The sequence below is a fragment of the Oryx dammah genome, unplaced genomic scaffold (assembly GCF_014754425.2).
Source record: "Oryx dammah isolate SB20612 unplaced genomic scaffold, SCBI_Odam_1.1 HiC_scaffold_8, whole genome shotgun sequence".
Lineage (NCBI taxonomy): Eukaryota > Metazoa > Chordata > Mammalia > Artiodactyla > Bovidae > Oryx > Oryx dammah.
In genome coordinates, this window is record NW_024070192.1 from 36,909,340 (window position 1) to 36,924,640 (window position 15,301).

General features: G+C 41.9%; 1 protein-coding gene across 5 annotated transcripts in view; it reads right to left on the reverse strand.

Moving 5' to 3' along the window:
- The window catches only part of KIAA0753 (KIAA0753 ortholog), a 60,600-nt gene that overhangs the window by 40,682 nt on the left and 4,617 nt on the right, over nt 1-15,301 (reverse strand). For 3 of the 5 annotated variants that reach the window (XR_005721602.1, XM_040243691.1, XM_040243689.1), the window contains exons 2-6: nt 14,285-14,445; nt 6,019-6,643; nt 4,037-4,143; nt 1,944-2,006; nt 1,321-1,536 (exon numbers count right to left, since the gene is read on the reverse strand). Coding sequence is in view for 2 of the 5 variants with exons in the window: in XM_040243691.1 (XP_040099625.1) it covers nt 1,321-1,536; nt 1,944-2,006; nt 4,037-4,143; nt 6,019-6,643; nt 14,285-14,377 (1,104 nt within the window). In the remaining 3 variants the exon portion in view is untranslated. Of the gene's footprint in view, nt 1-1,320; nt 1,537-1,943; nt 2,007-2,048; nt 2,232-4,036; nt 4,144-6,018; nt 6,644-14,284; nt 14,446-15,301 lie in introns of those variants that run through there. The other 2 variants (XR_005721601.1, XR_005721600.1) reach the window with 2 other exon arrangements.

The following is a 15,301-nucleotide window of genomic DNA, read 5'->3' on the forward strand; positions in this document are numbered from 1 at the left end:
AGTGTAGTACACATCAACAGGAATAAATTTCTTGTGCTACTGAATATTTTCAAATGTACGGGAGATAAAGGGTATGTTTAAGAAACATTATGTTAAGGTACTCTTGCCCAAACTTTGGGATAGACACTATATCTCTTGAGATCCTTTCTAGAATGATCAAGCTATGTTCTTCAAATAAAATTGCATTCCTGGGAGGTGGGAGGGGGGTTCAGGATTGGGAACTCATGTACACCCGTGGCAGATTCATGTCAATGTATGGCAAAGCCAATACAGTATTGTAAAGCAAAATAAAGTAAAAATAAAAATTAAAAAAAAAAATCAGGAAACAGGAAAAAAAAATTGCATTCCTGATAGTGATTCCATATACATAAATGTAAGCAATGTAAATCACAAATATATTTGCTGGGTAATGATAAAGGTAGAAAAGGTCTCAAAGATCACCAAGGGGTAGCTAATGGTAGAAATGGTCTGTCGCTTGGTCTAGAATTCTTCCCACTACAGCATGCTTCCCTAACAGTTTACCATTATATATCTCACACCAATATAAAGGCTTCTTTTCCTTTAATCTGGGGGTGAAAATGTGTGGTACAGTGGAAAGACAATGGCATGGGAGTTCAAGACAGCTGTTTGATTCCCGGCCTTCAAGGGAAGTGTCTGTGTCATGTCCCTGAGCTCTGCTTTTTTTAATATGTAAAATAGTAATGAAACCAACTGCAAATCACAGCAATACAGTAAGGATGAATGGCAGCATTCTCTAAACTTCAGAGAACTATCAAGATTTAAGGACAGACTGTTTTTGCTGTCTTCATCACCAATAAGAGCTAAGAACACTATCCATTCCTGACTAGTACATACCAGTTGGGATCTCCAGAAGTCTCTAGCCATCGCACAAGACTTTAGGCTTGCTTCCATACATTTTTGTGCTTCTTTTCAAAAATCTATCTAGATTGCACACTGATATGCTAACCTAACTACTAAACAGTTTTACTGTTTTCCTTTTATATGCTAATACATTCTTTATTAAATGGCATGGTCATGGAATGGAATATTCTGCTTAATTAATGGCCTGGTTATGAGTTGTTTTATGTTCTAGACTTAAGACACTATTTCTCAAAGAAGTAAGATACAATATTGACTAGACTATAAAAACAACGAAATTAAAATGAAGTGCTCCTTCTGCTCTCTGCAAAGCTTGAATTTACTAGGTACCAGATGAGTCTTGTGTTCTCCATGAACCTCAATGAAATCAGGCAGTGGTGAACATAACCTCCCCGCTTAGAAATAATGCACTTTAAATACAAATCGTGGTCAATTTCATACCTCGATCTGTTGCAGGATATCTATCACCACATCAGGGACAGAAGACTCGGCCTCCAGCTTGGCAGAACAGAGAGAGAGCTGGCGGATAAGACTGCCCAGCTCCTTGCACCAAGTAGGAACAGGGTACTCCCCTCCGGCAGTGAACTGAGTGACAAACGTCTGTAAGGCCCGAATTGCTCCTCGATGGGCAGCAGCCAGCCTGGACACTGCCCATGACTGGCAGTAAATGAGATGCAAGAGTTACTTCAATACTCAGAACGTCTACATGTTAACCTAACCCTTAACAAACATTTACAGTCAATCTTTCATGTAAGAACGACTTCCATTGTGAAAACTTTTTCATAGTAAAGGGAACTATAAAATTTAAAGGTTTCCTAATGACAAAGTGTTTTCCCTCTCATGCTCAATTTCTTATACCAGCTGCAACAACAATCTATTTTCAGAACCTGTTTCTTGGAAGGTGACCCCAGTAGTCAGGATATTTAAGACGCTCACTCCCTAACAAGTTTCTACAAGTGTTGATGATAAGTATCGGTGCAGAGAACCCAAACGTAATACCACCAAAGCACTGGAAATGTAGTTTATAAATAATAAAAATTAAGCATAATTAAATTGCATCATACCTTCTTAGTGTGTTTAATCTTATGTGGACTCAATTTATCCAATTCTTCCTGGATTTCTTTAACCTGGTTCATAAAGGGGAGGGGAAAAAATGAAAATCTTTGTACCTTTCCACTGATCTTTTTTGTAGAAAAGGATGCATCTTATCTTGTCCAAATATAACCATTATTGATTCAAGTCACTTGAAAATGAGAACAGACTCCTCATTCAAGCACTCCCACAACAGCTACTGGTTTCCAGTCTGAGATGGTGACTACAGCACAGGTTTCCCTTCCATCCCTTGATTCCCACTGTAAGAGGAATTTAACATAAAGGAAGTGACTCGAGAAAGGTAGGAGGCCACATAAGGAAGTTTTCAGTGCCGTGCTGCCAAAGAATCCAGCTTTTGGACTTTCCTGATGGTCCAGAGGTTAAGAATCCACCTGCTGATGCGGGGTTCGATCCCACATGCTGTGGGGCAACAAAGCCCATGTGCCACAACTAGCGAGCCTGCGCTCCAAGAGTCCTGGAGCTGCTACTACTGAAGCGCACGCGCCCTGGAGCCCAGGCTCCGCGGCACAAGAAGCCGTGGCACGAAGAATCCTGTGCGCTCAGGGTGCTCTCTCAGGGCCTAGAGAGTAGGCCCTGCTCACCGCATGGAGAAGCCTGTGTGCAGCAACGAAGAGCCCGCACAACCAAAGAGAAAATAATCAATCAGTTATAAAGAAAGAAGGCAGCTTTCACCCTCTTAGTTACAGAGAGCCAACCACACCTTTCAAGCAGAGTTCTGACAGGCTAAGATTCATGCTTCACAACAATCCCTATGACAGCAGTGTAGAGTAAGGACCAAAACAGAAGCCAACAAGAATAAGAACAAAATCTCACTCAGGCATTATCTTTCAATCAAAGAGCCCAGTTTGGGGTTCAAGCAAGAAAGCTAAAATGTGACCTAAGTGACCAGAAATAAGTTCAATGCTTACTAACAAGTAAGACATTAAAATTGAAAAAGTGACGTCACGTAGTCATGTCTGACTCTGCAACCCCATGGACAGCTCCTCTGTCCATAGGATTTTCCAGGCAAGGATATTGGAATGGGTTGCCATTTCCTTCTCCAATTAAAGCTGAAACAAACATTTTTTAAAAATCTACCCATAATATAAATAATATAAATGCCTATTCATCAGCCACTACATGTAGCCTGGACAGAGGAGATTGGCATGCTGCAGTCCATGGGGTCGCAAAGAGTTGGACACGACTGAGCAACTGAAAAATGACAAAATGCATCCTGAGTGACATTTAACATATTCTTCATTCTTTACTATTTAGTAAAGACAACCAAACTATCTGCTACATGGTGGTGGTGGTTTAGTTGCTAAGTCATGTCCGACTCTTGCGACCCCATGGACTGTAGTCTGCCAGGCTCCTCTGTCCATGGGATTTTCCAGGGAAGAATACTGGAGTGGATTGCTATTTCCTCCTCCAGGGGATCTTCCCAACCCAGGAATCAAACCCGGGTCTCCTGCATTGCAGGAAGATTCTTTGCCGACTGAGCTATGAGGGAAGCCCTTCTCCAGGGGATCTTCCCAACCCAGGGATCGAACCCAGGTCTCCCACACTGCAAGTAGATTCTTGACCAGCTGAGCCATCAGGGAAGCCCATCTACTATGTACTAAGCTTCTAATATACAATAAACATGCAATGGATGGGAAACTAACAAAGTCCCTTTCCTCTAAGACTACAAGGTGCGTTACTGGGGACCAAGGATTTCAGGGTAACTGATCCACTTAAACTTGTCTACAAAAATATGTGCTGTATAAGCACTTTTTTCCTGGGGAAAGGACACATAGCTTTCAGTAGATCCTCAAGTGTCTGTGACCCCCGAAAAGCAGAAAAAAACAAACAAAACAGTATTTAAGGAGTTTGGCTGTATACACACAGACACATAAAGACGGAGGGCGGAAAGAGGAAGAATTGTTTGTCCACACATTCAGGAAACTTAGTCGCACAAACATATCAGAATCCATGTAGGATGCACTGATGCTGATACTTCTGGCACAAAAGGAAAGCACGAATTCCCTGGGAAGGCCACCCCACCCTCATCCTTGCTCCTCCGCACCTGTTGCTGGAGGACATAGAGCATACGGGCAGAACGGACCGCCTGCTCTTGTCTCCTGACCCGGATCCTCCGCTCCTCATCAGGATCCAAAGCTTCTTCCACGCGATCTGAAAATATTTTTCCCCCCAAAGTGGATTATAAACCATACATAAAAGCTGATTAAAAACTTCAATGGCTCACAGAAATAATGAGGTTAAAGATCTTTAGTTTTACTAAGAAAAAAAAAAAAAAATGAGGTTGTCCTAACAAAAAATTTGTTTTCATCAGCCAAGAAACGAGCAAGGGGGCCTGTGTACTTGACTCCGAGATGGAAGAGACAGGAAGGTGTTAATCAAATCCGAATGCTCCGGACAGCCTAGCCCACTGTTATGCGGTTATTATTTTTAAGCTATTTATATTGAACCCAAATCTATAATGCTTTCCATTAAAAAAAATAATTTATTGACCTATTTTTTTTTTTTCCCGTCTGAGCAGTTCCGCTTTATCGCCACAAACTCTTGTATTGACCTATTTTTATATACAGCAAGATTTCTTTTATACTTTCTTATCCTGAACCCAGAAGAGGAAACCTTTCTGTAACATATTAAGATAGCAAGGGCTAAAATTATTTGCCAAAGCCTTCGTCTATTTGTCAGGAAGCAGACCCTTGTACACAATGCTGCTCCGTATTTTCAAACAATTAGTTCAAAGAAATTGTTTCTGGAAGACTACCTGAGCAGCTCTGCTCTAAGGCCCCCTATACAAGGCCCCCTCAGTAGGGTGGCATGCCTCGTGGCTTTGCTTCCCCCCACCTCACCCCAGGAGCACGGTTTCTACCACACTGTTCCATGGGGTCATGCTACAGACCACCACTGAGCAAAGTTAGGAGAAATGAGCCAAAACACTTCTGTTACTGTGATGTAGGAATGTTTTTGACTTGTTCATATTACACAACATATTCTTTATGAAGACCCACCAGAGAAATCTTCCAACCTCTATACCTGGCATAATTTTCTCCTTGTGCAATTTCTTTTTTCTTTGTAAATTCTCTAATTGATCACATTTTCCTCTTTAGCAGACTCTGTGGAAGCTTAGAAACAAATTTTTTGCCCATTCCTAATGTCTTATTTTGTACTTTCCTTGTTTTTTTTCCCATGCCAAAATACCTTCATTTACATAGTTTTGTTCTATTTTGTTCAATCTGTTTCTGTACCGTACCTTAAATTCATTACGTAACGTGCATATGCATACATTACTTGACTTTAAAATGCAAAAGATCATCATAGACTCTACTATCCTGGCACAGTAGCTCCTTTTGATGCCAACTCCCTATGCCTTGCAGTCTGAAAGCTAGGCTTGACTCCTCTACTTCTCAGCTATGGTAACCCCAAATTTTCCATGTGCAACCAATCTTCTACTCTCCAGGAAAATGCAAGGGCGTAGAGAACGGTGAAAGATTGTAGAAAACAGTATGAGAGAATTATATACCTTCCTTTCTACCCTGCGGTCAGATATCTCATACATACCTCTGTAGCTCCCTACCACTGCGGCATACTCATCTAAACATTGCCCAACTTAGAACTGTTTTTATCTAGAATATACATGTTTTATATAATGTTCTTTTCTGAACAACTAAAAATAACTTTTCCAGAAGGACTTCTGGATACAGAAGCAAAACATTACAGGATAATTGGCACTCAGGTGCCAGAAGACAGCAGGTACTATGATTACTAGGTGGGACCCTCAGTCATTCAACTCACCCAGCACAGCCTAAGGAAAAGGAGCTGTTCCAGGTGCCTCTGCTGGAAAGAGATGCTAGGGCAAACTCTTCAGAAAAAAAGACACTGGTCAAACTCAAAATTCATCTGTCTTGTCATGAATGCTCATTCTAGCGACAGAAGGACAGAAAGGGAAGTGATGAGGGGCAGGGGTCCTGAAGAATGTATTTGGCCTCTACCCTCTTGGAACATTTTTTTCAAAGTCAAGAGTCCAATTTGTCTCACCTCTTTTAGCTACTTCTTCAATTTTACGGATACAACTGCTCAATTCTTTCTGGAGTCGCTGAACTTCCAGCAGGCATTTGTGTTCACATAGGCTTTTGTGGTCATCTATCCTGGAATGTGGCTGAAGCCCTGGATCATGCGTGGGTGGAGAATTTGGCACAGGAAGAACTGATTGTCCTGGATGAGATGTGTACAGGTATACCTTGGCACCTGAGCTGGAAATCTCTACTTTGGACGGCTGGTGGCTGCCATGATAGGCTTCCCGACTCCTTGATTCCTCTCTTTCCACCCCAAGGTCAGACGTTTTATGCTGAGAGCGTCCACAGTTCCGAAAGACATGGGGTTGACTTCTGAGGTGATGCTCTTTTCTATGTTCTTCTAACTGTCTTCGTTTTACATCTCTTTTGGCCAGATGAACCGCATAGCTAAGTCTCTCTTCTGATACAACAGAAAATGAAACAGAGCTGCTCAGGCCAGGACCATCTCTAAAACCCAAATCTCTACAGTGGTAAGACTCATTATATGAGTGCTTCAGTTTCTCAATTTTAATTCCATGTGGGCAAGAGTATTGGGTTGCCAAGTTGCTTGAATGTGTAGGAACATTCCTATTAAACTGCAGCTGGTTCTTTAAAAAATAAATAAATAAAAGCAAACACATGTTAGAAAAATACCATATTGTAGAGCTGACATATGTCTACAATCGAGTTTCTAACATTTCACCCACACTATTATTAGTGCTTACACGGTATTTATTTTCCTGTTGCACTGAAAGAACTGGCCACTCTCACACCCTTGAATTGATCACATACCCCTGGTTTTATCCTATAGTCATCTGCTGCTGCTGCTGCTAAGTCGCTTCAGTCGTGTTCAACTCTGTGCGACCCCATGGACTATAGCTCACCAGGCTCCTCTGTCCACGTGATTCTCCAGGCAAGAATACCAGAGTAGGTTGCCATTTCCTACTCCAGCACATCTTCCCTACCCAGGGATCAAACCTGCACTTCCTACACCTACACCACCCTTCAAAAGAGGAGAAAGTACAAATGCACTTGATCATCTGTGCTAAAAGAAACACAAGGAAGAAAAATCAAAGATCCCAACCCAAGGATCAAACCCGTCCCTTCTGTCTCCTGCACTGGCAGGCGGGTTCTTTACTGCTGGTGCCACCTGGGAAGCTCTCAGAAATCACTGACTCGCCTGTATTATCCTTCTGGTTACTAGTAGCATACTATGATCCTCCTCACAAAGTTAACCCAGAAAGCTGCAAGCAAAACCAGTAAGTTCCTCAACTGCCCAGTGGTGGACTTCTGCCCTGTGTCAAAATGTCAGGTTCCAGTAAGTGAACAACACAGTTCATCACGAGTGTTCCTGAAAAGTGTTCCATAGACGTACCACCCAGAATCTAAGTCAATGACAATACTTCTTCAGGTCTTCCTGAGACTTTTTATCTGGTGGTTGGACCACATCTTTTATCCTGCACCTAAGTGCCTCTTGCTCTAAATAGTCCACTTACACCTTTTCATGCAGGTTTAAGATTTTGTAGGTTATTATCGTGATAGATGGGGCGTCCCTGGTGGCTCAGTGGTGAAGAACCCACCTGCCCCTGCAGGAGCTGCAGGCTCAGTCCTTGGGTCGGGAAGATGCCCTGGAGAAGGAAAAGGCACCCGACCCCACTATTCTTGCCTGGGAAATCCATGCAGAGGAGCCTGGCAGGCTATAGTCCATGGGGTCGAAAAAGAGTCAGACACAGCTTAGTGACTAAACACCATCATCATCATCATAGACACAGGTTTTGTTTTTCACTTAACAAACATAGGCATGCTTCCATCTTCCCACAAGTTTTATTATTTTTCATAGTTGCATTTTCCAAAATCCAATGAATGGCCTTTTCATGCTTATCCTGACTATAATCTTATTATTAAAGATTGAGATTGTTCCAGGTTTACCAATAATAGAAATATTAGTTCAATTAATATTCCCATGCATTTAGTTTTTTCCTCTTTGCAAATTATTTCCTGAGGATAAATTATCTGTTCTGGGATTACTATGTCAAAGGGAACAAATCGTTCTGTGGCTTTGGACCTGTCCATGTCTGTGGCAGGTCATCAGCCTTGAAAGATTCTGCCAGCAGGCTTGGCAAGGCCTGTACGAAGATGTCTTATTCGTGGAGACGGCCTGCCCAACTCTCACAGTACACACGATAATGTGTGTTTATATAACCATGTACATAAAGAGTCAGTTTAAAATAAACCCAGTGCGAGAAAACTGAAGGAAAGAATTTTAGGGAAAAGAAGTAGAGATTATGAGAGAGGGAAAAAAAAAGTTACCATCTGGAAAGTGCACAGAATGAGAAACAGTACTTGGAACTTGTGGGCTTATTAGAGAAATCCTTCCCCCCAGAGTAAAAAATGACCTAAAATACCTAGGGGATTTGATATATATACTAAAGTAAATAAACAAAGAGTGAATTGCTATTTAACCTGGGTGTAGAGAAAGGCTTTCCAACTATAACTCAAAATTCACATGCAATGAAACAGTGATAAATTTTATTACTTCAAGTAAAAATGTTAAAAACAACCTGTTTTTTATGGTTAAAAAAGAACACCATCTGGAAAGAACTGGAAAAATATCTGCAAATACAAAGGGCTCCCATATATAAAGAAATCTTAAAAATTGAGGTGAAGAAAAGATCAAAACTCAGTAGAAAATGGTAAAAACACATGAACAATTAACAACAACCAAAAAAGATATAAATATGACCTTTAAATGCATGAAATGTTGGTCAGGCTCATAAAAGTACTAAGTGAAAACACACTGAGACAGCAACAGAGCAGCAAAATCAAGAGACACAACAACACAAGCTGCTGGCAGGGCTGTGGGAAGACAGGCCTGCTCACAGGGTCCCCGTGGGAGTACAGGTCCCAGGGACGGGACTCTGGCAACAGTGAACAAAACCACACGTGCATTTGCCTTCTGACCTCACAGTCTCACTTCCAGAAATATATTCTGAAGATATATCCCCAACCATACATGCGCACAGGGTATACATGTGTTGCTTGCAACTGCAAAGCACTGAAACCGATCTAAATGCCCACGTAAAACCATGTCTCAGTCTATGGTACACCCACGCAGAGAAGTACCATGAAGATGTAAAGAAGAATGAGGAAGATGTGCAAGAACCCATGGGTAGGGATTTCTCAGGCATGCTGGTCAGTGCAAAAAAGAGTATCTGTAATATGTGCGTGCATGCGTGCTCAGTCGTGTCCAACTGCTTGCAACCCCATGGACCGTAGCACACCAGGCTCCTCTGTCCATGGGATTCTCCAGGTAAGAACACTGGAGTGGGTTGCAATTTCCTTCTCCAGGGGATCTTCCTGACCCAGGGATCGAACCCACGCCTCCTATGCCTCCTGCATTGGCAGGCAACCCTTCAAAAGAGGGGAGAGAGAGTTCATGAGAAAGTACACATGCAGCTGATCATTTGTGCAAAAAGAAACATAGGGAAGAAAAATCAAATAACAATAAGATAAAGTATCTACAGGGTATAGGGAGGAATCGGGTGGAAAGGACAGAGGGAATGGTTGGGGGTGGGGGGGTAATATTTCACTAAATGTTCTTTTCTGCATAGATTTGTTTGGAATCACGTTAATGTTTCACATACACTGGAGAGAAAGGAAGGAACAGAGAGGGGAGAAAGGGAAAGAGATAATAAACAAAATTCAGAAGGATGAAGGAAAACACTAAAAACGAATACTAACAGAAACCAATGAAGCAAATTGAAGTTCAAAGGACTAACACAACCACACTAAAAAGTGAGGGTTTAAAAAAAAAAAATCAACCCAATCAACTTTTGAACATACCATTTGGACTATCTGCCCTCAGGCTAAAGACAACAAGTTCTCTGAACAAATACTGAACTCTAATCTGTAGTGTTCTTTTTCTTTGCAGAGGCATGGATCGAATTTTCAAACAGTTTTGTACATTCTAGGATTAAGCAAATGAGTACACACACTGTGGGTAACTGGGAACTGGTTTTACACTCTTGAATATGAGAGTTACATATGGGAAGTGTTGGACTGGATTGGAGATACCTATGTGCATTCAGAGGGTTTTAATATAGACAGATAGGCAGACAGATAGGCAGACAGACACAGAGAAAGGAGGGAAAGAAGGGAGTAAGAAAGAGGAGAGGGGAAGGAAGCAGGGGAGGATGCAGATGTGCGTGCAGAGCTGCACATGAATTGTGTTCAGGCACACAAGTGTACACAGCTATTTCCCATCTCTGTCCTAGGGGACAGCATAGGACAAAACACTGACATCCAAGAACCAACGAGCATATCCAGTACCTAGACACTGACTTCTAAGATTCATTCACCACCAAAGGGATGAAAGCTCCTTTCAAGAGTGGCTGGGAAGGGGCAAAATGCTCTGAGCCTGGCATTATCTTTTTATACCAAAAAGTGGTCAAAGGCTGATGGCAACGTGAAAAGGACACTGAAATCTACTTGAAGTGACTCTCACTTCACTGACCAAACCAGAGACCGTTTGAATGTCATATTGAATTAAGTAAAATGCTAAAAGTATCCTCTGATATAAGTAAATCACCACTTGTCAATTGTCATAATAAAAAACTGATTCAGGCAAAAGTCATCAATGAATGCTAAAAGCAAATGAAGTCTGGGAAGTAAAAGGATATTAACATGGTCTCAAAGAAACTTCCAATTACAAAAGGTAAAAGAAAAACTTTACAATGGAAAACTTGGCAGACACCACCTTAATTAAACAATAAAATTGAACATGATCAGTAATGGGAATGAATCGATGTATGTACCTCCTGAGGTGATGCACTAAGAAAAACTCAGCATCACTTCGGTGGTTTTCCCACCACGGGTGCACAACCTGAATGTAACTATGAGAAAATTTCAGACAAACCCAAATTGAGAGGAAATCCTCAAATAACAGGTCTGCATTTTTCAAAAATGTCAATGTCATGAAATACAGACTCAGAAATCATTCAGATTAAAGAAAACTAAAGCAATGTAACGAAAGTCATGATTTTGGATTTTCTTTCACTATTAAGGACATTATTGAAACAACTAACAAAATCTCAGTGAGGTCTGTAGATGACACGATAGCATCATTTTAATGATAATTTCCTGATTTTGATCACTATACCATAGCTATTTCAAATCCTGAAACATGATGCTGTGAAAGTGCTGCACTCAACAGGCCAGCAAATTTGGAAAACTCAGCAGTGGCCACAGGACTGGAAAAGGTCAATTTTCACTCCAATCCCAAAGAAAGGCAATGCCAAAGAATGCTCAAACTACCGCACAATTGCACTCATCTCACACGCTAGTAAAGTAATCCTGAAAATTCTCCAAGCCAGGCTTCAGCAATGTGAACTGGGAACTTCCTGATGTTCAAGCTGGTTTTAGAAAAGGCAGAGGAACCAGAGATCAAATTGCCAACATCCGCTGGATCAGGGAAAAAGCAAGAGAGTTCCAGAAAAACATCTATTTCTGCTTTATTGACTATGCCAAAGCCTTTGACTGTGTGGATCACAATAAACTGTGGAAAATTCTGAAAGAGACAGGAATTCCAGACCACCTGACCTGCCTCTTGAGAAATGTATATGCAGGTCAGGAGGCAACAGTTAGAACTGGACATGGAACAACAGACTGGTTCCAAATAGGAAAAGGCGTACATCAAGGCTGTATACTGTCACCCTGCTTATTTAACTTCTATGCAGAGTACATCATGAGAAACGCTGGGCTGGAAGTAGCACAAGCTGGAATCAAGATTGCCGGGAGAAATATCAATAACCTCAGATATGCAGATGACACCACCCTTATGGCAGAAGGTGAAGAGGAACTCAAAAGCCTCTTGATGAAAGCAAAAGAGGAGAGTGAAAAAGTTGGTTTAAAGCTCAACATTCAGAAAACAAAGATCATGGCATCTGGTCCCATCACTTCATGGGAAATAGATGGGGAAACAATGGAAACAGTGTCAGACTTTATTTTGGGGGGGCTCCAAAATCACTGCAGATGGTGACTGCAGCCATGAAATTGAAAGATGCTTACTCCTTGGAAGGAAAGTTATGACCAACCTAGACAGCATATTCAAAAGCAGAGACATTACTTTGCCAACAAAGGTCCGTCTAGTCAAGGTTTTCCAGTGGTCATGTATGGGTGTGAGAGTTGGACTGTGAAGAAAGTTGAGCGCCGAAGAATTGATGCTTTTGAACTGTGGTGTTGGAGAAGACTCTTGAGAGTCCCTTGGACTACAAGGAGATCCAACCAGTCCATTCTGAAGGAGATCAGCCCTGGGTGTTCTTTGGAAGGAATGATGCTAAAGCTGAAACTCCAGTAGTTTGGCCACTTCATGCGAAGAGTTGACTCATTGGAAAAGACTCTGATGCTGGGAGGGATTGGGGGCAGGAGGAAAAGGGGACGACAGAGGATGAGATGGCTGGATGGCATCACCGACTCGATGGACGTGAGTTTGAGTGAACTCCAGGAGTTGGTGATGGACAGGGAGGCCTGGCATGCTGCAATTCATCGGGTCACAAAGAGACATGACTGAGCAACTGAACTGAACCATGATTATACAAGCACAAGTACTTAGGGGCAAAAGGGTATCATGTCCTTAAATTAATCTGTTCAGAAAACAATTTGCATGTGTGTGTGTGTGTGCGCGTGCACGCAGAAAACAACTGTATGCATTTGTGTATGTGTGTGTGTATGTGAAGCTGCTGCTGCTGCTGCTAAGTCGCTTCAGTCGTGTCTGACCCTGTGCGACCCCAGAGATGGCAGCCCACCAGGCTCCGCCATCCCTGGGATTTTCCAGGCAAGAACACTGGAGTGGGTTGCCATTTCCTTCTCCAGTGCAGGAAAGTGAAAAATGAAAGAAGTCGCTCAGTCATGTTGGACTCTTTGCAACCCCATGGACTGCAGCCTACCAGGCTCCTCTGTCCATGGGATTTTTCCAGGCAAGAGTACTGGAGTGGGGTGCCACTGAAAGAAAAGAAAAAGGAAGGCGGGAGGGAGAAAGGGAGAGGGGACATTTAATAAAAAGTTAACCTCTGGGAAATCTGGGAGAAGGGTATCCAGGAACACTGTGTAGCATTCTTGCAACTTTTCTGTCAGTCTGAAATTAAGTCAAAATTTTATCTGACATATTACTACACACCCACGAAAATAGTTACAATTTAAAAACACCACCAAATGCTGGCAAAGATGTGGAGCAGCTGGAGCTCTCATTCATTACTGGTAGGAACATAAAATGATACAGACTGCTTTGGGAAAGTCTGTTGGTTTGCTAAAAAACTAAACAGACACCTACTCTATGAGCCAGTAATTTTACTCCCAGGTATTTACCCAAGAGAAATGAAAACATGTTTACAAAAAGATTTGTATAAGAATGTAGCAGCTTCACTCACAATGGCTTAAACAATAGCCCAGGTGTCCATCAATTAGGGAATGAGTAAACAGTGGTATGGAACAGGACTCAGTATTTTAAAAGTAACTACTGATACACGCAACAAAGTGGATCAAGCTCAGAAACATTAAACCCAGTGAAATAAGTCTCATGCCGAAGAGTACATAGTATATGATTCTGTGTACATGAAGTTCTAGAACACAGCAACTAATCTGTGGTGAAAAAAAATCAGAATAGTGGTCGCCTGTTAAGGGTGGGCAGCACCACTGACTAGGAAAGGGCACAAGAGAACATTCTGAGGTAATGGAAATGATCAGTATCTGAGATGTGACTTACACATGTGTGTACACACTGGTCAAAACTTAGCAAATATGACAAAATGTATACATTTCAATATAGTCGCTGAAGATGCAAAATATACATCAAAAGAAAAGAGTATACAAAGAAAGAATTCTAGTGTACGATATGCATGCACAAGTACTTAGGGTATGCACATCTGCAATTTATTTTGATATGCATCCAAAAGTAAGATGGACTGATGAATGGATTCTGGAGGCATGGGCTGAAGGACAGATATATTCACTGTAAAATGCAGCTTGCTGTATGTGTGAGGATTTTCATTAATACAAAAAGACATTTAGAGGACAAGTGGGTGAAGCTGAAAGAAGACATTATTAGAGAATATGAGGGAATTACTTTTTTCCATTTTCTTAGGTATGATAATGCTTAAATCTAAGAGGTGATTTAAAATGTGTTCATTGTCCTTTTCTCTTTGTCTGAAAAGTTTCCTAACAAAAACTGGAAGAGAGAAACAAAACAAAACTACCTGGGTCTGAAGTTTCCTGGGGTCACTCCTCCCATCGAGTTGGACACCAGATGCTAGATGAACGCAGGCTGAGGCTGGTCTGCCTGGTCCCATGGTATCAGACAGTGTAGACGGATAGTGAAAGCTCAGTCATTGGCCAAATTTTCCCCTAAAATCACTGCCTGACATAAAAGAAAGCACTTTTAGACCAACCTTTTCAAAGTGAAAGAATAAGTAAAACACAATGCTATGCTCATGTAAGAGTATTCTAGTAGTCCATGGCAATCTCACACTACAGAGCGAATGCTTGTGTTGATGGTTTCTTTCACATACTAAAGCAACTACACTGTTGAAAGTCTACCTTCCACGAGCACAGGGGACACACCAGCCTAATGACATGGGCATTCCTCGTGGCTTGGTGGTAAAGAATCTGCCTGGCAATGCAGAAGACGCAGGAACTGTACTTCAATTCCTGAATCGAGAAGATCCGATGGAGACGGAAATGGCAACCTACTCAGGTATTCTTGCCTGGGAAATCCCACCAACAGAGGGACCTGGCGGGCTACAATCCACAGGGTCGCAGAGTCCCAGACATGACTGGGCAACTAAACAACAACGAGCCTAATGACTTCTTCTTGAGTCCTTCTCATTCCAAATTTCACATCTCAGGGGTTGCCAATAAGATGTTATTCCAAAAACAGAGCTCTTCTATGGTAACAAGCACTTTCCAGCAGGAAGTTTTATGGATATACAGCTTACGTTAATAAATTCTAATTCTAATCAAAAAGCAGTACACTTCACTCTTCTAGGTAGCTCAAAAGGATCTAACTCTGAATGACTCTAAATAAACCAGTGGCATCAGAATACCTAGACAGATGCCAGAAACGGCCAGGAACTAGCGGAATGACCTCTGTACCTCTTCAGGTTCACCCTAACTCCCCCCACCCTACAGCTGTCTAAAGACAGGAAAGTGTTTTGTAAACCACATGGGAGGGGCTCTCCCTGTTCTGACTGCCTCCTTATAGACACCATGCCCCC